This window comes from Arvicanthis niloticus, chromosome 9, assembly GCF_011762505.2.
Source record: "Arvicanthis niloticus isolate mArvNil1 chromosome 9, mArvNil1.pat.X, whole genome shotgun sequence".
NCBI lineage: Eukaryota > Metazoa > Chordata > Mammalia > Rodentia > Muridae > Arvicanthis > Arvicanthis niloticus.
The window spans coordinates 54,528,746-54,552,318 of NC_047666.1; the positions used below are offsets into that span (position 1 = coordinate 54,528,746).

A 23,573-nucleotide genomic window follows, 5' to 3' on the forward strand; every position below is an offset into this window, starting at 1 on the left:
ATTACAGGTACAGACTACCTTGCCCAGGAAGCCAATGGACTCTTGACAAAGTGTCAAAAGATGTTGGAGAAAAAAAAACTTTTCAACAAATCGTGCTGGGAAAACGGGATATCTACATACAAAATTATGAACCTAGATCCCTATCTCTCACCCTGGTCAAAAATAATTCAAGATGTATCAATTCTCCTAACGCTTCAGATTTTTATATCTACATATTTAATCTGGAGTTCTTATAGAGGTAAGCAAGGTAGAAAAGGGGAGCACGGGGTAGGGGAAGGGGTGTAGAGGGAAGGGACCCAGGGGGAAGGGGTATAGAGGGAAGGGACAGTAGAACCCGTGTGACCTATGTGTGCCATATCCCCAGCTTTGCCACTACCCAGTGACTGTGACCACAGCCTTTGATGTTTTCCTTCCACCCCTTTATCAAAGATCTTGGTATAAACAACTGCACATTACTTGAGATGAGAAACATTTTGACATTACTATCTTAACTAAAGGTGCCAGTTTGAGGCTGTCCCCTGTGGGGCTCATTGGGAGGTGCCACTGGTTGCTGGGAAAGGTGAGAAGGCCTGGTCCTTGAGCAGTAATACACAGGAGTTTGTAGCAAATAAACATCTTGGTGTACCTAAAATTCTAAATCTATTAGTGCAAAACTGAAGATACAGCAGTAGACAAGGGCTTTGGAAAAGGACACCAATATAGCTCAGGAAATAAAGCCAAGAATTGACAAGCAGGACTTCCACAAAATTAAAAACGAACAACAACTGTGGGGTAAAGGATACAATGAGAAGGGATAGCCTATGCAATAGAGGAAAATATGTTCTTAACTATATCTCTACAGCAAATTAATACCTGGGAAATATAGAAGACTCAAATTATTAAATACTACAAAACCAAACAATCCAATAAATAGATGGCTAATGAACAATAAGTTCTGAAAAAATAACATACAAAGGACCAATAAACATGAAAAAAAAATACTACACTTTCTTGGCCATCAGAGAAATGCAAATTTAAATTACGTTGATATGCAATCTCACTGTCGTCAGAATGGCCACTATTAAAAGCATAAATAAATGCAGTAAATGCAGAGAAGTCACAGGGAAAGGAAAACCCTCATGTGTTGTTGGTGGGAATACTTACTGGTCCAAAGACGTTGGAAATCAGTGTGGAAGTTCCTTTAAAAATCTCTGTCATTAGAACCATCCACAACAGGCCTGAGTATATTGTTGAAGAACTGTAAGTCAATATACCACACAAATATTTATACAATTATGTTTATGGCTGCACTAGTTGTAATAGCTGTTATTGAGTAAGCTTAGGTTTCCATCAACAGATAAATGGATAAAGAAAATGTGGAATATATAGACAATGAAGTTTTATTCAGTCATCAAGAAGAATGGGATTATTCAATTTTCAGGAAAGTGCTCATTATATTGAGCAAATGTATTCAGATAGAGAAAACAAAATGCCACATTTCTAGGTGTGAATGTATTACTCTGAGTAACTGAGCCTGGGTCTTCCCTGACCCCAATCCTCTGAGCTGGGACAGTGGAGATGTCCTGACATCTTCCACTGGGGCTTATATTCTGTTCCACACATTTGGCTTGAAGCCCAGATGGCATGTATGTGTCCACCCATGACAGCCAAATCCCCAGCGAAGAGGAATTTCATTTAATTGCTCCTTCTGGGTCCATTTAAAGGAAAGGAGGTGAACACCCCTCCCAAGTGTTTCCCAAGGACAGGGACAAAGTTTACTAAAGACTAAACGTCTTGGCAATACGAACTTAAAAGAGGAGGACAAAAATCTGCCTGCTCAGGAGCTCATTTCACCATGTCCCCAACTGTGGTTGACAGAGAGACAGTCATCCATGAATTGCATTTACTGCTCAAGGGGGAAGTTGATCAAGGTAATGATGAGTATTCCAAGGACTCTTTGTTCCATGGGGGTGACATAAAACAGTGGGGAAAGTTTGACTTGTAACCCTACCTGCTTGATATTAGTGGGTGGCCTAGAAACAGCCTGTGTTTCCTTAGTTAAATGTATTTAGTTACATAGCACCAGTGGACATGGAAATATTTCTCCCTACACTGTCCACCTTACCTGAAAATCACTGCCTTACTGTTGGATCCACAAATGTGGCAATGAAGTAAATGAGATGCAAATGTGATGCTAATATGGCTAAGTTTAAGGTTTGTATGCCACAGCACAGCCAGAAAAATGCCCATGCCAGTTGTTGACAGATGAATTTTTTTTTTTTTCTTGACGCTGTCTTAACATTTGCTAGGTTCTATGTAGGTTGGTATTACAGAACAAAGAATTCTGGACTGGAATCCAAAAGCTTGGGACTGAATGCTAGCTTTTTCCACTACAGCTCTGTGATTAGGGCAAGTTGCTTAGAGCGACTTTAATAGACAGACCAGACAAAGCCATTTTAATTTAAAGCTGAATACTTGAAAATTTAGCATGTTGTGATTTTGAGTTTTCTGTCTTTGAAATACGTTTAAGGTAGGACTATGCATCTTTATATATAATAAAGGATATTAAATGCATTACATAGTGTTTCTGAAACCCTGAGCCCTTACGGAGATTTTAAAATGGGGATTAGTAAATTCTTCATTCTTAATTACCATAAGACAGCAATATTTTATTTGTGAAATTATGAACCAGAAACTGGAACTAAAATAAAATTTCACTAAAAATAAGTTGTATACCATGTAAAATTCATCCTACCTTCAGGAAAAAAAATGTGAATTTTAACCTCAGGGATTTTGAGTGCAGTTGTGTTTTGAAGTGATAAAATCCACAATGTGTGTTTATTTTCTAGGTGGCTTGACCACTAGAGGATTTGGCATGTGAGTGAGATACCCCTGTGTGATCGATGTGGTGTCTGAGAGCAGCAGGAGTTTAAATCGCACAGCTGATATCAGAAATCTTACTTTTTCCATTCACACCCTTCGTGAGAATGCTGAGGCTTGAACTGAAGCCAACACTCTAGAATCCTGACAGGATTCTAGAGTGTTGTGGCTTTCAGGAGAAGAGACAGGCGAGGTAGACCTCATGGTCATTCTCATGACACCTGATTCCTTCCCTTTTGGCTAGCTGGACCAGGACACTGTCCACCTTGCCTTAAAAAATATCACTTGAAGCGGGCAGTTTTCGGCAGGGGAATCCTTTAGTCTAAAGGGATTAGTTGACTACTCTGTCCCTGTAAAGATCCTTCATTCATCAGAGGTTTGTTTACCTTTTCCTACTCTTACCCTGAACCTGAAGAAAAAGAGTCAGGCTCCAACGTCACTGTGTGGTGCTCACTGGTGCTTTTCTTGGTGCTCAGTAAAGTGTGAAGAAGCCCTCTACTGCTCTGTGAGTGTAGGGAATGGAGGTGCCGGTCTCCTCTGGGTGTAGCTATGACAACACACTCTGGTCAGTCTATAGGTTATGCTGTGGAGGGAACACGAAGCCTGGACAAGTCAATGTGTAAAATTTCAGGGGAGAGTGCAGACCTTGTAGTAAACCATCAAAACCAGCAATGTTCCCCTTTTACCCTGACTCAGTTTCTCAGCCTCAACTTTTCTGTCTCCCTTGCTGATGAACAGTTCACCCTCTGGGTGGTGGTGAGGAGCTCGTATTGTCACACATTTCTCTTGATCCAAATAAATTAAGAAAAGGAATGCTGTTTAGTCTTTTGTTATCAAACAAAAACGAAATCGATGAAACAGTCATATTGTGCTTATCTCATTCATGCAAACGATTGGGGCATCCTGATCCTCAGATCCCAGGAAGATGCCGGTCAGCACAGGCTTTGTCCTAAGTCAGCCTGTTGATGTATGTCATTGCAATACCATGCTCTTCTGATCAAAGGACACTTGTCATCTTCTAGAAGAGCAATATGACCTAAACTGCAGCTGATGCTTAGGCATTTTGTGTAAGCCTTTAATATTTTGGTAGCAAATGCATCTCTAGAAGTTTGGCAAAAAAAAAAAAAAAAGAATTCTTAGTTTAAAATGAACCATTATTCTTATCCTTTTAATGTGTAAAGGGTTGAGAAGACAGAAGGTGTAAGTGTGAGGCACACACTCTGGTGTCCTCTCCAGCCACCGTGTGCAGAGCCTGGAGAATCAAACTGTAGTTGCTGTCACTGGTATGTGAACTAGATGTTCTTTAGCATTGAAATAACAAACGTTGTTGAGTGTAAGGTATAGCACTTAGGCCAAAATCACACATGGGCACTTGGACCACTGTTAGAGAGTCAGCTTTGTAATCATGTCAACCGCATCTGCAATGGGTTCTAGGACAAAAGTCAGTATTCAATCCTGAGGGTTCATAAATGGGAGAGTGGCCATTTCTCACCAGGGAGGTGATGTTTGGGAAGAGGAGCAGGTGACCCATTTGGCTTTTGAGGAGAAAGACCTCATGGCTGAGGAAGTTGTAGAAACTACCCCACAAAACCTGATGTGACCTAGTGCATTTGCAGAGAGCTGGCTGTGGCTGCCTTTGTGGCCGTGGCTGTGGCCATGGCAGTGGTGGTAGCTGTGACTGTGGCTTTGAGAATTAAGACAGGTCAGAAGAGTCTACAGAAGAGGAAGCTTCCAGAAGTACTGTATGGGAGTTATTTGTGCTGTCAGCATTGAGAAGTCACTGAATTATTAGAAGGAGCTAACCTGATACACCTGCATTCCAGAAAAACTACTCCAGAGAAAAATCAGAAAACACATTAGTGAAAGCAATGAAATGAAAACCATCTTGATCTATCATGCATAGATCATTTTATCTCCAGATACCTACACCAATGCCTCTTTATTAATTTTTTGTGCTTTAAATATTAATGACTGTGCATATTATTTTTACATCTTCATTGTACTTAAAAAGAATAAGTAAGAGGCTGTCAGCGTGTCATTTTTAAAGTATCCAGCACCACAGCGATATACTATAATAAGTTCATCTTAAAGAGTACAGGCAGCTCTGTGATTCCCAATCCTAAATTATTTTGCTCTAAGAAAATATTTTTTAAATGTTATCTGCCCACGAAAAATTTCCAGAAAGGAAAGTATTGTTCAAATGGAAAACTTATTTGTGTAAGTGTGTGTGTTTGTTCATGTGTTCTGGTGCATTTGTGCATGCAGATAGCCATGTGTCTGTGTCCAAATGTATGTGGAGGCCAGAGAGCAACTTTGGACATTATTCCTCGAGCCCCATCTTCCTTGTTTGTTGGGGCCATATGAATAGTAAGTCGATCAACTTCCTAGGTTGATCAAGTCGTGGATGACAAAGTGCATCTTTGATTTAGTTTGCATTTCTTTGAGGTTGACTGAGAATTAATGAGCTTAACTGGTGACTTGCACTTACTTTTTATGAACTGAGTGCTTGCAGTCTTTGTTTATGTAGCAGTGGAGTGTTTGTCTTGGTGCATTCCAATAAAGCTGTATGTTATCACTCAATCCCACCATGTTGTCAGGGAAGGAAACATGGCAATGGCCTTTCTTAAGAAATCTTTCACTTCTTCTTTTTTTTTTTTTAGCCCTGAAAGCTTATGAAAATGTGAGTCCATAATCATCTACTAGTCTCTGATATCCTTCTCAGTCAAGGACAATGAGAAACCAGACACTGGTAACGGAGTTCATCCTTCAGGGCTTCTCTGAACACCCGCAGTACCAGCTCCTCTTATTTACCTGTTTCCTCTTTCTCTATTGTGTGGCCCTCACAGGTAATGTCCTTATCATCTTGGCCATCACCTGCAACCCTGGGCTCCACACCCCCATGTATTTTTTCTTGTTCAATTTGGCTACTATGGACATCATCTGTACCTCCTCCATTATGCCCAAGGCCCTGAAGGGTCTGGTGTCAAAGAAGAACCCCATCTCCTATGCTGGCTGCATGGCCCAGCTCTATTTCCTTACATGGTCTGCTTCCTCAGAGCTGCTCCTCCTCACCGTCATGGCCTACGACCGTTATGCAGCCATCTGCCATCCTCTGCATTACAGTACCATGATGAGCACGGCATCCTGCAGCGTGTTGGCTGCTGGAGTGTGGGCGCTCTGTGCTTTCAACACAGCCATTCACACAGGGCTGATGACGCGCTTGAATTTCTGTGGCCCCAATGTCATTACACATTTCTTCTGTGAGGTACCTCCCCTGCTGCTCCTCTCCTGCAGCTCCACCTATGTGAACAGTGTCATGATTGTCTTGGCTGATGCCTTTTATGGCGTCCTGAACTTCCTGATGACCGTTGTGTCCTACGGCTTCATCATTTCCAGCATCCTGAAGATGCGGACTTCAGAAGGGAAGCAGAAAGCCTTCTCTACCTGCTCTTCCCACCTCACTGTGGTGTGCATGTATTACACTGCTGTCTTCTACGCCTACATAAGCCCCGTCTCCAGCTATAACGCAGAGAAGAGCAAATTGGCGGGTGTACTGTATACCATGTTGAGCCCCACGCTTAACCCTCTGATCTATACTTTGAGAAACAAGGAAGTCAAAGCAGCCCTCAGGAAATTTCTCCCTTTCCTCAGAAATTAAAATGTGATTCCCAAAGCTCTTCTCCTGGGCTTGTTTCATTGTGGATAGGCTATCCCATGGGCATATGAAAGGCTCGTTTGTGTGCTCAAGGTAAGTTAACCTTTTCTACCCAGTGCAATGGTCTTGTAGATGACCTTAGAGTTTTGGTGACCGGTCACTGACTAATGGAAGTGTGTGGTTGCATGTGAGCTCACACAACTCTGAGCCTGAGAAGTAAGGTCTCTGGGCCTGAGCCCAGCATGATACAGTACTTTACTGTCAGAGAAACAAAACCTCTCCAGGAGGACAGAAGTGCCCCGGTGCTTCAGTCTTACAGCTGCATGAAAATGTCTGTCTTTCCTTTGGATGTACAGCATTCATGTGGAAATCACACTTAGAAGTGGAGTGTCTGAGCCTTTGACACACTTAGGTGATATTGTGGACCCCACAGCATTTTTTTATATTTTATTTACATTTCAGATGCCATCCCCTTTCCCCATTTCCCCTCCCTAGAAAACCCCTATCTCATGCCCCCTTTTCCTTTATGCTTTTATAAATTTTTTTAAAATGTTAATCAAAGGCTTTATAAGTTTGGTGATGTTCAATCAGAAGTGTAACCCAATACCCCCCTCTTTCTCTCTCTTTCTCTCTCTGTTATCACCTAGCTTCTCCTCTCCTTCATCTTCTCTCCTTACTCCGTCTTATCCTCTTGGTACTCCTTCCCCCTTAGCTCCTCCTACATATCACCCTTCCTGTTAAGATAAAACTTTTCTCTCAAAATACAGTTAGAGCATAATTATTCCTAATTGTACCAGTGAGGTACAAGATAGTCCTAATACTCAGTCCATCATTTTGTTGACTAACCAGAACCTCTGTCATCTCTCCTAACTAAAACACTTAGTTTTGAACCTGGCTTTTTTCTTGGCTTTAGAATGAATGTCAGCTGAAGACCATCCACTCAGATCTTTTCTCTCAAAGTAAATAGCCAGGATTGGCTATGAGACTATAGGTCTTCAATCCCGTCAGAAATCCAGAATGACTGAGTTAACTGAAGTTATGGGAAGCACTAAGCATAGCTTCTAAAACTTAGCCAATTTATAGAGACCGGACCCCACAGCATTTTGAGGATTGTTTGCTTGGAGAATTGCTTCAGGTGACCTCCGGTCTCCAAGAAACCCACTTCTATTTTCCTCCAGCTCTTCCCTTTGGAGCTCTTTAAGCCTCCAAGGCAAATTTTTGATGTTAACGTGAACTATCAGTTCTGCTTTTCCTTTTTCCTCCCACTAACATTAGACTCAAAATTTTAGGTCTGCTCCTTGGCCTTACCTGTAAAACTCCATCTTTATTACATAACATGTGGCTTATGGACCTGCATAAATAGCCAAGTTTTCTCACCTGTTGAGTTGGCTTTTGAATTCTGAGGGTCTGAGCCACTTCATTTGTCCTGGAATGGGGACAGTGATAGGAGTTAGCTGTAACAGAAACATGGTAAGAAGGCATAACGACTTCCCAGTTAGTCATAACCTGGCTCTAGTGTGTAAGCCCATTATGCATATCTTGTGCATAAATGTTCTACAGGATATTTTATGTATTATTTGTGTCTTTGGTGTACATTGCAATGTTATGTGAAATGTAAGATCTGTGTATGGATGATGGAACCAACCACTCAAGTGTCATGCCAGTGAAAACACCAAATACACCTTGAACAGTGAAAAAAAAGAGGCAACATTATTCTTCTGTCGTTTCTGAATAAAGCTGGACAAATCTGTATCAATGCAGAGAGATCGTGAGTCTGTTCTTTGTGTTAGAAATCCTTGTGGCAAAGTCCAATCTTTTGGTCATGGTGACAGGAAAAAATGTGACTATTTAGCTGTATATTTGGGAATAAATAAAACCACATTTTTTTTTTTGCTAGATCAGATGGAAACTAAAAATAGAAACTGATATTTAATTTAGGAGGGCTGAGCTGTCTTAGAGTCCTCGGTCATCTCTTCATTATCCATCAGAAGCAAATTGATTTTGGACCTGAAAATTGAGAAATAGATGACTTGTGGTTGACTATGGCCTTTATATGTAGAGTCCTATGGGCTAAGTCTAATCTCCATGATGGGATGATGACACCTTGATAACGTTTTGATGCTTCCAGTGATCTCCAAGATTTTCAATAAATGTGACTTTGTCAACAACTTCTGATGACTCAATATGATACTAATAGATTTTCAGCATGCCATGGAGAGTATTTATTATTTTTTACCTTAGTTTCTAATAATTTTTCTAATCTTGATACTTACAATAGATTTTAAAGGAATGCTTAGATAAATATTGAGAGTTTAAATGAGTATTAACAGGAATTTGTCAGAGCAAATATCTGACACACACATACATATAATTTGAGATGTCTGTGTGTGATACACACACACACACACACACACACACACACTTAGGAAGCAAGTGCCCCAATTTAGCAGGTATTTAACATGACAAGCGCAGGCATAAAGGTAGTGCTGCTTCTCAAGTGCCAAGCCAAGGTGTCATCCAAGGACAGAGAGGAAGTGAGAACGTGACAAGAGCCCTGATCTCACTTGGCAGAAGCAGGAAATCAGTTTGAATTCTAGTTGCTTTCTAAGCATAATAGAAACAAAGATCAACCTGGGCTTGAGTGAAACAACTGCCAAAATATCAAGTGTTTTGTGTAATAAAGCACCATTCTGAACATCCATTGAGGACCAGAGTAGTTGTGGAAAATGGCGTATTACACTCCCTGGTTCCAATTAAATATTGATAACTGCCTGGGCTAATGGGGTTAAGTTATATGGGACTACAGTGAACTCTCTGATATGATCCAGAGGAGAAGGGCAATAGAGTAGGTAAATGAGAGACCTTATCCTAGTAGCTTCTGAAGCCACAGCGAATCTTGGGCATCTCAGTAAGTTGCAGGGTGCTGAATGCCACTATCTCTTTCCAAGAGATGCCAAACAGGAGGGTTCCCTGGGGAGACAAGTTCTCAGCCTCCTCTTAGTCTCAGTCCTTCCCAGAGCCCATCCTCCTTGTCCGTCAGTCTGGACATGTTTACCCTGTTCTGCAAACTTAAACAGGTCCCTTTGTATTCAGACCATGCTTTCTCCTCTTTGCAGTTGAACCTTATTTTCTCCTTCACTTTATCTTGTTGCTTAGGCCTCTTTATGTCTGCTGGGATGCCTTTATCTTTTTCCCTTGTGTTGCAAGGACATACATGTCTTTTTCCTCCAACAGCCCTACTAGCTAAGACTTTATTCTTTTGTGGATCATTTTATAGGAACCAGTGACAACTTCCCAATGGCAGGAGGGAACAATCCTTTCATGTAGTGTTATTCCTTGCAACCTAACAGAAGGAGCCATAGAGAAGGAAGGACAGAATTTCCATTCCACCTGTTTCTCTGTCTTCTGTCACTGATTAAACACATCATTCCCCAACCACAGGTTCTTATTCTCTTGAGGTTCTCAATTCAGTTTAATCACTTCCTGTGGTCGAAACCAGATTGGCTTGTTAGTGCCAGCTAACCACACATGGCAAATCTGGATGGAGGACACAGCTTATAGGACTTTTATATACAGCATAAACTCTCTAAAAGCAGTGTGTGAACAATCCCGGGTTCCAGTGTTTCCTTACCCAGGCTGCATGTTTAATTTAAGACTCAAGTTTGTTGGCCTAGAGCTCAGCTTACCAGTAGATGATTTTGAGGCTCAGGATTTGATTTCCAGGACTGGAAATCAAACAAACAAGAAATACCTGGTCTCTGGGTCTTGCTTTGTCTATTATGAGGGTGTGAATGCTTTGAGACTTTAGCAGGTCAGAATTCCCTACCTTCTGCCTCTGAACCTATCCAAGGGGTCCAGAGAAAGTGAACAGACCACAAGCACTCGTCTTCCTCTGCTTTTCAAGTCAGATGCCATGTGACTAGCTGCCTCATGTTCTGCCTACCTGCTTTTCACGCCCTGATGGACTTTGTACCATATTGTGAGCCAAAATAAAACCCTCATTCTGCAAGGTTTTTTTTTGTCAAGTATTCATCATACCAAAGATAAAAGTAACTACTATATCCATTCATTAAAATTCAGGAAAAGAAATCCTTTAAATGTACAATGTGAGAAAGTTTTCATCTACTTTACAAATTTACAGAACAAATGAGGTGCCACACTAGTGAGAAACTCTGTAAGTGTAAAAACTGTGAAACTACTTTGTTGCACAGTTCATTGAAGAACCATCAAAGAATACATTTTATTTACTTGAGTGTAAGTCAGCTACAAATATTCTCACATTGTCTTGTCCTTACAAAAATCAAACCTCAAAGCTATGGGAAAGGCACTCATTGAAAAACACTTTCAAAGTCATCTGAAAATTGCCACTAGAGACAAATGTACTATATTAACTTCATATTAATTAACTATATTAACTATATTAGCTTTACATTAATTAACACAAATTAATTCAAATATGGTGTTGGAGAACACATATGATGCAAAAAATGCTGTACAAAACTATCTCTCCTATCACTGCATGGCTTTAGTTAGTGGTCTCTGTCCCTCCTCCTATTCTTTTCCATGACCTTTTTCTCACTTGTACTTCTGTCTCTAACTTACCAAGTTCCTAATGTTTCTTTACACAGATAAACGTCTTTAAAAATGTATTCTTTGTACATTTTGTTTGTGACAAGGAGAGGGTAAATTGTACTAATTATTGACTTCTATGACATTCTCACACATGCTTGTTATATATTCGGTTGTATTCAATCCTTCATTTGTAAAGTAGATTTCTGGGTGGTAGAATTCCTCTTTTGTAGTTATACTATTGAAGAAACATATGTAAGTCTAGTAGATATGATTTTTATTTAAATAATTAAATAAAAATGTTACATTTTGAAAAGACAATGTCTATGGCTCCGTAAGTGTTACTGTGAAGGGACAATGTTCAAAACATGCCACCCTGGGCCTCTTTCAGTTGCAAACAGCGAAGGCTCCCGTCTCTCAACTCTCTCCCTGCCACAAAAAAAATGTACAAGGAATGGATTTAAAAGGCATTTACTTGTGTAAAGAAACATTAAGAACTTGGTAAGTTAGAGACAGAAGTGGGAGTGAGAAAAGGCTCTGACAAAAGAATAAGAGAGGACAGAGAGCAGGGAGTGTGGGGAATGTAGAGGAAGTGCTGTGATGTGCTGGAAAGGTCTAGAAAAGTCTAGAAAAGTAAGAATCCATCGCTTGGTTTCCTCCTCCAGCAAATTCTCTTCAGTGTCAACCATTAACACATGGGGCACTCAGATAGCTGAAAAGGATTGAAACACCATATCAAAAACAATAAGCTAAGTGGGCCACCCAGAGCTCCCAAAAACTAAATCACCAGCCAAAGAGTATACTTGACGAGGGCCATGACTCCACATACATATGTAGCAGAAGATGGATTTATCTGACATCAGTGGGATGGGAGGCCCTTGGTCCTGCGGAGGCCTGAAGCCCCAGCTTAGGGGGATGTGATAGTGGAGAGGTGAGATGGGTGAGTGGGTGGAGGAGCACCCTCACAGAGGGAGAGAGGAGAAGGAAAAGGGGAATGGGAAGTTTGTGGAGGGGTAAGAGGGAAGGAGGATATCATTTGAAATGTAAACAAAAATGACCTTAAAAAACCCAATATTATGCAATTTGAAAATTTATGAACCTTGGGAGATTGTATCTACTCCAATTTAAAATATTTTCATGAAGACACTTGGGAGCTCATATTATATTTTTGTATACAGTGAAAGGGGAGCAATTATACTTACTAATCATTATGTGTTAACAGATATGATAATACCTTATAAAAGCTTACTATTATTATCATTAATCAAGTGATATTCCATTCACAACACTGTTCAGTTACCAATCATGAGGGATAATAGAGTGACAGGTCTGGGAGGGCTTGGTTCCACCCACTGATGATACTTAGTGTCCCTTGGTGCCGCCCACTGGACCTGGTAGATCCTGATTAGTATCAAGAGACAGTCCACTACTAAACATCTTTTGGAACAAATTTGTGTCCCTTTCATTTCTGCTCCTGGTGGTGTAAGTCTCCTTCTCAGTCTGGGAACATGCATGCCTTGGTGGTGGTGGTGGTAAGAGTGGGAAACTCAGTGCTGTGGAAAGCCTTGTAAGAAATAGTACCAATGTGGAAACTATCTATGTATGCTGGATTGAGTGAAGATTCTCCTGCATTCTGCCCTGACTGTACTGTGCTCCTAGCAGTGAGGTTTCTTGTTGATGCTGGCATATGCAAGGTAGCAGGATGGGGTGTGGGGTCCTGGAGACTCATGAATGCTTTTTTGAAATTCCAGATGAATTCACTTGTCAATTGTCAGAGAACAATGGGAAATGTGTGTACTTGTTTTTCCATAGTTATCACACAAGATTTCCACTGAGCTATTTTATGTGTGGTTTAATACTGTTCTTATTCTGTTAGTGGGTTGGAGAAGAATAACTGGCAGATGTTGAATTTACCTCTGGACCAATTGTGAGCATTTAGAATGTAGGTGTTGATTTACTTACACTTGAGCTGTTGGGACCAATGTGTAGACTTTTTTTTCTTAGAGGGAAAAGATCAGGGGGCAGAATTCTGGTTGGTGAGGGCTGCTTGAGGCAAGGGTGTGGCCTCAGTGTGAACTGAGCATCTTGCTCTTTGTCTGCTGTAATGGCAGTGCTGCTATTCTTCAATCTGGTTTCACTACAGGTCTGATAAGAGGGGGCTTCTGGTTCTCCTAAGTCAGATAGCTCAGTCTGAGCCTGGAGATGGATGCTAGTTGACCAGAATGACAAAGTCTCGCATGCAAGGATTTATCCATTTACAGGGAAAGAGTATTTAAGTACAGATGTGTGTGTTGGAGCCAGAGGTTGACTTTGGATACCCTCACTCATCACTGTTTTTGGAGCTACAGTCTCTTCCTGACTGTGGAGCTCATTGTCTCAGCTAGACTGGCTTAGCCTATCCAGTGGGCTGCGGGACCTGCCTGTCTGTGCCCTGTCTGATGCTGGAGTTACAGCTGCACTTCAGCACCCCTGGCTTTTTACTTGGTGCTGGAGTGTGAATTTTGACTGTCTGTCTGGGGCTCTAGATGAAAGCAGCCAGACATGAGCTTTTAACCATCCAGCGAGAGTTCATTGTGTGGGTTTTATAATATAATTGCCTTTGTAGGACTGCAGACAGGACTACTGAACCAATGTATTTTTTTTTTTTTTTTTTTTTTTTTTTTTTTGCTAATACTAATATGGCCAAACATGGAAAGAAATGCTAAGATATGATAAAGGAATGCATTTTGTGGGATGAGTGGCTTCTGACTTAAAATCTTTTGAAGATTTGTTATTTTATGTGTACTGAGTATTTTGCTTGCATGAGTATATGCATATAACCTGCATGCCTGATGACCTCTGAGGTCAGAAGAGAGAGCCGGATCTCCTGGAACTAGAGTTACAGATGATGAACTGCCATGTACATTCTGGGAACTGGCCCCAAGACCTCTGCATGAATAACCAATGCCCACAACTGCTGAGCCATGAGTCTAGTGCCTAGGACTGAAATCTTGCTTTGTGTGGCTTGTTTTGTTTACTTCCATTTGGTGTCAGTGGGAATTAAAACCACAGTGTCACACTTGTTAGACAGGTGCACCACCCCTGAGCCAACCCGAGATTCAGGTTGATTTTTAAGTTGTAAGTTTTCCTTTGCAGTATTTATCTGGGCCTGGGTGACATGATTATGCTTTTACTAGAAATGTGTACCATGACTAAACAGATAAAAGGGTATAACCTTGATTTCAGTAGGCAGAAAACCACATGGGAAAATCATCCACACTGTTGAGTGACTTTATCCCTAATGAAGATGTGTGGCACCTGCAGCTCTTCTACAGCTAGCATCTTAGTAACAAAAGTCAGGCATAGTAGTAATCAGTTATTTTTCCTTAACAATGGTCAAAGTGACACATTGGATGCCCTGTTTACCAGTCTGACTGCCCTCCCATGTCATTTACAGTTTTAGGAACACACAGCTCTCCACTTCAGGCATGGTTCTACAAAGCCCCTCAGTGCCAGACTGAAGGAATGGAATGGCCGATGGCAGAGGAAACAAGGAATGGGACAGCCGTCCAGGAGTTTATCCTTGAGGGGCTGCCTGTGGCCGAGCACCTGAGGATCCTCTTCTTCCTAGTCCACTTGCTGGCCTACTTGGCTTCCCTCATGGGCAACATCCTCATAATTACCATCACATGCAAGGACCACCGACTACAGACCCCCATGTACTTCTTCCTCAGCACGTTCTCCTTTGTGGAGTGTGGTTTTATCTCTACTGTTATCCCCCAACTGCTCGCCATCATTCTGTCAGGGAGGCAAACGATTTCCTTTGTGGCCTGCTTCACACAAGCCTTTGTCTTTCTTTTCCTGGGGGCAACTGTGTTTTTCCTTATGGCTGTACTATCTCTGGACAGGTATCTGGCCATCTGCAAACCTCTACATTATCCAACCATCATGAGCCCAAGGATGTGCTTCTTTCTTGTCACTGTGTGTTTAGTGTTGGGTTTCCTCTTCATGGTTGGTCCAATTGTAATGCTTTCCCAGTCATTTTACTGTGGCCCCAACATCATTCCTCACTTTTTCTGTGATTTTGGACCACTGGCAAGTCTCTCCTGTTCAGAAACCAGGTCTATTGAGATGCTGTTTTTTAACCTTGCTTTAATTGTGCTTTTAACTTCCCTTGTGGTAGCCATCTTTGCATACAGCAATATAGTGTTCACCATAGTGCGCCTCCCTTCAGCCAGGGAGCGACAGAGAGCTTTTTCCACCTGTTCCTCTCATCTCATCGTCCTCTCTTTAATGTACGGTAGCTGTGTATTTATATACATGAAGCCAAAGTAGACAAGCAGGCTGGACACCAACCGAGAGGCTGCTCTAGTGAACACAGTAGTCACACCCCTTCTGAATCCTGTCATCTACACCCTGAGAAACAAGCAGGTCCACCAGGCTCTGAGGGATGCACTGTCCAGGGTTCAGTTACACAGATATCACAGGAGCAATGCACCTTCCCTTTGATTTAGTCTAACACCATTTTCAGTTTCATTTAAGTGTTCTCTATAAATCATCAGGCATGCTATCTTGTCAAATCCTGTTAGTTTGTTATTACAACCATTGCTGACATATTTAGTAATTTTATCTGAAGACATTAATAATTTTGTGATAACAATCTTTCTATATCTGCTTTTGTAATATAAGACCAAGCCCCATATATATCTATACATGTTTCAGTTTCAAGGAATTGTCTCAATTTATCCATGCATTTATTTGATGTGTGTTTTTGGTCTGATTCCATGTATCCTGTGGTAGTGATGGAGGAACAAAGGGAGACTATGGAGGTAGAGTTGGGAATGGAGAATTTAATTAATGAGTACCAAGAATTTAAATTTTATGTGATCATCATACTAAAAGTTAAATGACCCATAAACAATAACAGTCATGATATTAGTAATAAATTACTTTTTATTACTTACTACAATTGTTTCCCATGAAGAATATTTGCATATAAACAGACATCATTACACCTCTAGTTTAGTTTAGTTTTCACTAAGATGTAAAGCATTGAAATAAAAAGTCCCCAATGTTTTCATTCCTTTACCAGACTAGATTCAGTCTGAACCCCTAAAACTGAAGGACCAACAAAAGACCAGAGGAACTAAGGATTGTTAAGCAGTCTAGAGTTGTATGCTGGTTACCACGCTGGTGAAATACAAAGAATTCGGGAGAAATTGGCCCAGAAGTGAAAGAAATCTACCTGTAATGACTGTTAGAAGAATAGAATGCTTCTTAAGATGAATCTATGGATGAGTTCAGGCATCCATCTCAGCACTAAGACAAAATGAATCTATTGCTCAATCATGTGTCATGAGACAAGCTGAATAGAGAGCAAGGCAGGAAAACACCTTTGTCAAGGTTAGTTTTGCTGTCAAGTTGACCCTCAGTTGGAGAGTGGCCTCCATCAGATGGATGGCCTGTGGGCATGTCTGTGGAGCATTTTCTAGATTGTTGACTGACATGGGAGGGCCTAGCACACATTGGCAGTGCTATCCTCTTCCTTGGGCCAGTGGGCCTGGGCTGTATGGGAAATGCAGCTGACTGTGACCCTAGGAGTGAGCCAGCAAGCCACAGCCTTCTGCCATGTCTCCTTCAAGCTCCTGCCTTGGGTTCCTTTCCTGGCTTTCTGGATTGAACTGCAACCTGGAAGCCAAATAAACCCTTTTCCTCCCCTAGCTGCATTTGGCCTTGGTGTTTATCACAGCAACAGTAAGCTAAGCAGGCACCCTTATATTATAGAAAGGACAAACTGAAACAAACATTGAGATCCCAGAGGCAAATGCAACTTTACCATAATGACAAAGTGTAAGTAGATTAATACTTTTTTAAAAAAGAGGCTTTTACTATGTGAGTTGATTATGGCCTAAAATTTAAGAACATAGAAACAGTCTTAAGTTCATAAATGCAAAATTTCAAAAGAAAAAAATCTAATGATATGAAATAGTAGCATTCCAAGTAGACTGGTAAAAACTGACCCAATCATAAAGACAGAGTAGTGATAAGTGTGTGTGTGTGTGTGTGTGTGTGTGTGTGTGTGTGTGTAGGAAATGGTAGATTTAAAGCACGGGGAAAACTGGAGTCACTAGAATGAGAATAAAGAGCAGACAACCATGGTTGGAAATTCTATCGTCATTGCTTCAGTTATTAACAGGGAGGAACAATAGTGAGCCTTCAGAATCGTGTCAGTCTGCCAGGGAACAAACTCAGCTTGACCAATAAGCTGGTTTTTATTTTGCATTTGCAGGATGCACATTGCTTTCATGAGCACATGGGAACTTTATCATAATAGAACTTTTATTGGGCTGTAAACTCAACCTCAAAACTCTTCACACGAATGGAAATATGGGGTGTTTTCAGGCCACAGAGTAAATGAGAAATCAACAACAAGAATAACAACACATGATCTGAGAGAGCTTAACATTTGCTGTAACATTGTAAATGATGGCTTGTTGGCAGAAAATATTATGAATATAGTCTAGAAAACGTTATTACTTGAAAAGATGTAAATTGTTTAAACGTTTAAAGATTTTCTTTATTTTATGTATATAAATCCATTGTAGTTGTCTTCAGACACACCAGAAAAGGGCATTTTATCCCATTACAGATTGTTGTGAGCCACCATGTGGTTGCTAGGAATTGAACTCAGGACCTCTGGAAGAGCAGTCAGTGCTCTTAACCACTGAGCCAACTCTACAGCCCCTAAATATTTAAATTTAAAGATTAAGGACATAATTTGAATTCTAATGGAAGCTGTTTGTGTAAGTTTGCAAGTAAGTTGTGTTCAATCAATCAAAGAACTGGAAGGCAGACGGAAAATAAGTAAAGCAGGATTTTTTTTGAAGTGCCTCCCAAGATCTTTAAAGTCATCAAGACCAACCAGAAATAGAGTGATAGGGACTGTGTAGACCAGGAAAGCCGTCTATGTAAAGAATGGAGGGGAGTGAATCCACATATCCTGCAGGTATTACAAAGAATAATAATGCAATATTGTAAACATCTTCATGTTGATATGTTAACCAAAATGAACTAGAGCTGCGTCTTTGAGAGACAAACTTACCAACATAAGAACAAATACAGTATTGCTTTTTGTAATTTGTGTTCTAAATTTATATTTTGAACACAGTCTAGTCCCTCCTGGCTTTCAGTGTTTCCACTGAAAAGTCAAATGTTATTCTGTTATCATTTTTCTCTATGTGACTAAATCTTGCTTTGTCTCTTGTCACTCTAAACAGCCTTTCTTTCTTCTGTACATTAGATTTGAGAAATTTTGTTGAAAAAACCTTGGTTTATTCTCTGTCTTCTTGCATGTCTATTATTTGCAGTTTGGGTGTCTATAGTGTTGCATATTATTTTGTCCCATTTTATAGTGTCCCACATTTCCTTCATGTTAAACTCTTGGTTTCTTTTTAGACTTAACATTTTCCTTGAATAAGTGGTTCTCTTCTATCTTGTCCTTGAGACTAGATATTCTTTCTTCTACATAATTTAATCTGTTGGAGATACTTTCCTCTAAGCATACTGTTTGACTTCATGGCTTTTTCATTTTAGGTTTTAGTTTACTTTAGACAATATTTTAGAGATCTCATCTTTTATTAAATTCTATTTACATATCTTAAAGTGTCTTTAGTATTTCATTTTATTGTTGGTGTTTTTACAGTATTTACGCAGGCATTTGTTTATCTCCTCTTCGATTTATTTGAACATATTCATGATTGTTTTGAAATTATTGTCCTGTGCATAAATTATTTCAGTTATTTTTCTTAGATATCAATACATTGGAAATTCTAATTTCTGGAGGAGTTGTGTGGACTTAGTTATTCTGTTTGTTTCCCTTTTGTGATGGGATCCAGATATCTGGAATTGGGTCTTTGATACTAATTCTTGGTATGGGTATCTGGTCTCTCTTTTATTGAGTGGTTGTTTGAATGTTTGGCATTACCCCTAAGCTGTCAGATTGTAGGCCAGCTGAATGGTGATTGGTATTTAATCTTGGGGCTATCTTTTTTGATGTGTGAATGGGGTGTCTAAAGTAGACTCAGCTTGGTAGTAGTTCTAGTCAGACCCCCTATTGGGCAGATGCCTGGCTGGGTGGTGAGCATGGCAACTAGTGGGCAGGCAGACTAGGGAGTATCAGTGACAAGAATAAGGACTGTCTCTTCTGGTGGGGAGCTGCAAGGTTTGTAGAGGGCTGACTGACAGGAAGATGGGAGGGGAATGAGGCCAGATACTTACAAACTTCTTATGTTGGAAGCTCCACGTTCTAAGTGCTGTGTGGGCTCCTTCACTTTTAGTTAATTTTGCTTATTATCTTTCTCATTCTCTGACACTTTCCTTTATTTCACTCACTCATCACCATCTTAACTTTTATTAACTTTTAACCTTATGGTTTATTTTATATTGTTTTTGCCATTGCCTTTTCTATTGTGAATGATATGATAGTTCACTATTCCATAATTAGTAATATGAATAGAATAGTTATATGTCTTTACTTCTAGCTGTTTGCTTTTTTTATGAGATAAAGCACACCAGATTTTGGTGCATCCATGTTTAAGATAGTAATGTCTTCTTGCTTAGTTGTCCCTTTGGGTAGAATAAAGTGTCTCTCTTCCTCTCTTTTAATTAGCTTTAGTCTGAAGTTTATTTGTCAGATATTATAGTAGCAATGACTGCTTTGTTGTCCAGTTTGATAGAAGTACTTCTGTCCACTCTTTCATCTTAAGACAAGGCCCTATTTTTAAAGCTAAGACAATTTTTTTGTAGACTTTGTTTCTTAATTTGTCAACCAGTCTTTGATTGGAGAACTGAGGCTTTTAATTCATTAGTTTAATATATAAAGATGTGTGTTCACTGCACCCATTTTTTTCTTTCTTTCCTTCTGTTTTTGCTCTGAGTTGCACTTTCTGTTTCATTAACTGTAACTTCATTTTTCGTTCTGGATTCTCTTGGCTTTGTTTATTCCCCTTTTCAGCCCAAAGGGTTGCTCCCAGTACTCTCTTTGGGGTTAGTTTGTTTGGCATGGATTTGTCAAGGTTGTTTGTATCATAGGAAAGTTTTTCCCTCTTCATCTTTGGCTGATAGTCTATGTTGGCAGTCATGGTTTTTTAGAACTGTGGACTTTCCTTTATATGTGATTCCTGTTTTCTTTCTTGCTGCTTTCAATACTCTTGCTTTGTTCTGTATAGTGTTTTCCTAGGATGTGTTGTGGGAATTTGTCTTCTGGTCTTGCCTATTAGGAGCCCGTCATCCTTAGTTTGGGAACATTTTCTTCTAGGATCTTATTGAAAGTCTGGTGTATGCCATTGACCTGAGACTCTTCTTCCTTGACTATGCCTACAATTGGAAGCTTTGGGCTTTTTATGGTGTGACACAGTCCCTGCATGCTCTTTTCCCATGACTTATTATTTTTTTTAATTTTCTTTGCTCATGTGGTCTATTTCTCCTACTCTATCTTTGACTCCTGAGATTCTCTCTTCTGCTTGATCCATTCAGGTTGTAAGGCTTTCTTTGAGTTTCCCTTTTTTTTTTCTTTCCCTCTTTTATTGGATATAATATTTACATTTCAAATTTTATCCCCTTACCGCATTTCCCTCACCACCCAGGAACCCCTTATCCCATCCCCCCTCCTCCTGCTTCCATGAGGGTGTTTACCCACCTACCCCCAGGCTCCCTTCCCACCCTCAGATCCCCCCCCCCCCACTCAGTGCTCAGCCTTCAGGGTACCAATGACCTTGTCTCCCACCTATGCCCAACAAGGCCATCCTCCCCTACATATACAGTTGGAGTCATGTGTCTCTCCATATGTGCTCCTAGGCTGGTGGTTTAGACCCTGGGGGAGTTCTGGCTGGTTGGTATTGTTGCTCTCCTCATGGGGCCACCAGCCCTTAAGGCTCTTTCAGTTTACTCTCTAACTCCTCCATTAGGAACCTTTGATCAGATTAATGGATAGCTGCGAGTATCTGTCTCTGGGTATGTCAGACTCTGGGGACCTCTAAGGAGACAGCCTTATCAGGCTGCTGTCAGCTTTCCCATCCTGACATCCATATCAGTGTCTATTTTTGGTGACTGCCCATGGAATGAATACCCAGGTGGAATGGTCTCCATACAACCCCCACTTCAGATTCTGTCCCACACTTTGTCTCCATATTTGCTCCCTTGGGTGTTTAGTTACTCCTTCTAAGAAAGCCCTAGGCATCCTCACTTGTTCTTTCTTCTTCATGTTCTTTGAGTTTCCTAACTGAGTTACTGAGTTTTCTTTTCCAGCCTAATTTCAGCTTGAGTGCTCCACCCCACCCACTGTTTCTGTCTCTTTACTTAGTTTAGTTCTCAAAGACTAGATTTTCTTAGTTGTTCTGTTCAACTTTACATTTGCATTTTCTTGGACATGACTTGGATGTTTATTGTTATGCAAAGTAACGAGCACAGTATAGAAAATAAATAGAGTCCTCACTATACAGAAAAGGCCATCGACTAACAGCTCATTAGCTCTTGCAATAAAAGCCTGTAGAAGCTAGGAAGAGAAGGGGCACAGCTAAACGTGTAGACAGCACCTATGGTGAATATACAGCCAGCACTACGCTAACTGGGGGGGGGGGGGGGGGATAAAATTGTCTTTAGAATTTTATTACATGTATTTTGTCTGTGTCTGTATGTGTGTTAACTCACATGCCACATTCATGTGTGTAGGCTGGAGGCTGACTTGTGGGTATCAGGCTGCTCTCATGTGAGTCCTGGGGATTGAATTTATGTTGTCAGTTAGAGAGGCAAGACCTCCCACCTGCTGAGCCAACTCACAGCTTAAAGCACCTTGTTTAAAATCAGGAAGGAGACAACATGTTCAGACTTTTAAGTTTTGTTTAATATAATATTTAAAATAATATTCAAGGGGAAAAATAAAAAGGGAACAATGGGAAAGATAGAAGTAAAAATATCTCCATTAAATAAAAGTCTCTATTCACAGATGGCACGGTCCTGCTGCATAGCAAAGGGAAGATAGAACCTGTAGAGACCACCTCCAGTAGATAGGCATGGCCCCCTAGCCGAGGGATGGGGACACTCACCCATTTCAAAGTTTTTACCCCAGAAATATTCCTATCTATCCAAAGAAAAGACAGAGACAAAAAATGGAGCAGAGACTGAAGGAAGGGCCATCCAGAGAGCATCCCACCTAGGGATCCATCCCATCTGCTGACATCAAACCCTTAAATTGTTGCTGTTGCCAAGAGGTGCTTGCTGTCAGGAATCTTATGGGAAGCCATGGCAAGGCCTTACTCTGGCAAACACTCACCCTTGGCTCTCCTATCTACTATTCTTCTTTCTGCTTACCTTCCATGATTCACTTGTCAGTTCTCAGAACTTCAAACAAGGCCTCAAGCAAACCCACCTTAGTAACTCTTCCTCCTGATCTCTAAATTTAGCCAACATCCTGCTAGATAGATGTTTTTTAGAACCCCTGGTAACGGAAAGGCTTTGTGAGAATAACTTAGTTAGATCCCACAGCTGCAGCTAGCTTCTTCCACCTGTAAAGTCCTCTTTCCTACCTCCTCCATATCCTGTTTTTAGAGTATATAACCTGTGTGAACAATAAAAATTTTGCCAGCTTGATCAGACTTTTTGACTTGCTGTGCCTCCTTTTCTCACGCATCTCAGTCCTCTCCACAGGGTCTAAGGGTACCACTTGATTCTCCAGCTGGCCTGAACAAATCTGATGTGGCTGTTCCTGGGAGGTTCTGCCAGAAGCTGACCAATGCAGATGCGGATGCGGGGATGCTTACAGCTAACTATTGGACTGAGCTGAACTGGAGGAGTGGAGGGGGATTGCAACCCCATATGAAGAACAATGTTGGCTGGCCAGACCACCCAGAGCTCCCAGGGACTAGACAACCAATATACATGGAGGGGTCCATGACTCCAGATACATATGTAGCAGAGAATGGCCTTGTTTGACATCAATGGGAGGGGAGACCCTTGGTCCTGTGGAGGAGGATGCTGGAGCAGTGGGGTGGAAGTGGGAGGGTAGGTGGGAGAACACCCTCATAGAAACAAAGAGGAGAGGGCTGATAGGGGGGTTGTGGAGGGGTAACCGGGAAGGAGATATCATTTGAGATGTAAACGAATGGAATGATTAGTAAAAAAAAAATTTTTAAAAAGAATCCAGACACACACACAAAAAAAACCTTACAAAACCAGTAGCCTTTCTGTGCTTCATCAATGCCATTCACAATAGCTTCGCAACTACCTATGAATAAACCTAGGGCATAAAACCATCTACAGTGAAAAACATCAAAATACCAAAAGAAAAAAAATTGAAGACACTGAAAGGTTGAAAGACTACACACGCTCCTCAGCCAGTCAAACTAATATTGTGAAAGATTTCTATATTACAAAAATAGCCTACTAATTCAAATGGCCAAGAAATCTATGAAAACAACTTTCTATATCCTCAGCATCAGGAAATTATTAACCAAAA

General features: G+C 40.7%; 1 protein-coding gene and 1 pseudogene across 2 annotated transcripts; both read left to right on the plus strand.

Moving 5' to 3' along the window:
- The first annotated feature begins 1,722 nt into the window (after window positions 1-1,722).
- On the plus strand, window positions 1,723-8,682 carry Or13a1 (olfactory receptor family 13 subfamily A member 1). 2 transcript variants are annotated; one of them, XM_076940349.1, is made up of 2 exons: window positions 1,723-1,910; window positions 5,520-8,682. In XM_076940349.1, the coding sequence occupies exon 2, from the start codon at window positions 5,591-5,593 to the stop codon at window positions 6,515-6,517; it is 927 nt and encodes a 308-aa protein (XP_076796464.1). In that variant the 5' UTR covers window positions 1,723-1,910; window positions 5,520-5,590; the 3' UTR covers window positions 6,518-8,682. The 2 variants fall into 2 exon arrangements, with proteins under 2 accessions (XP_076796464.1, XP_076796465.1); XM_076940350.1 differs by having other exon boundaries at window positions 5,706-8,682.
- Window positions 8,683-14,548: 5,866 nt separating this feature from the next.
- Window positions 14,549-15,983, plus strand: LOC117715546 (olfactory receptor 6C4-like; annotated as a pseudogene).
- The last annotated feature ends 7,590 nt before the right edge of the window (window positions 15,984-23,573 follow it).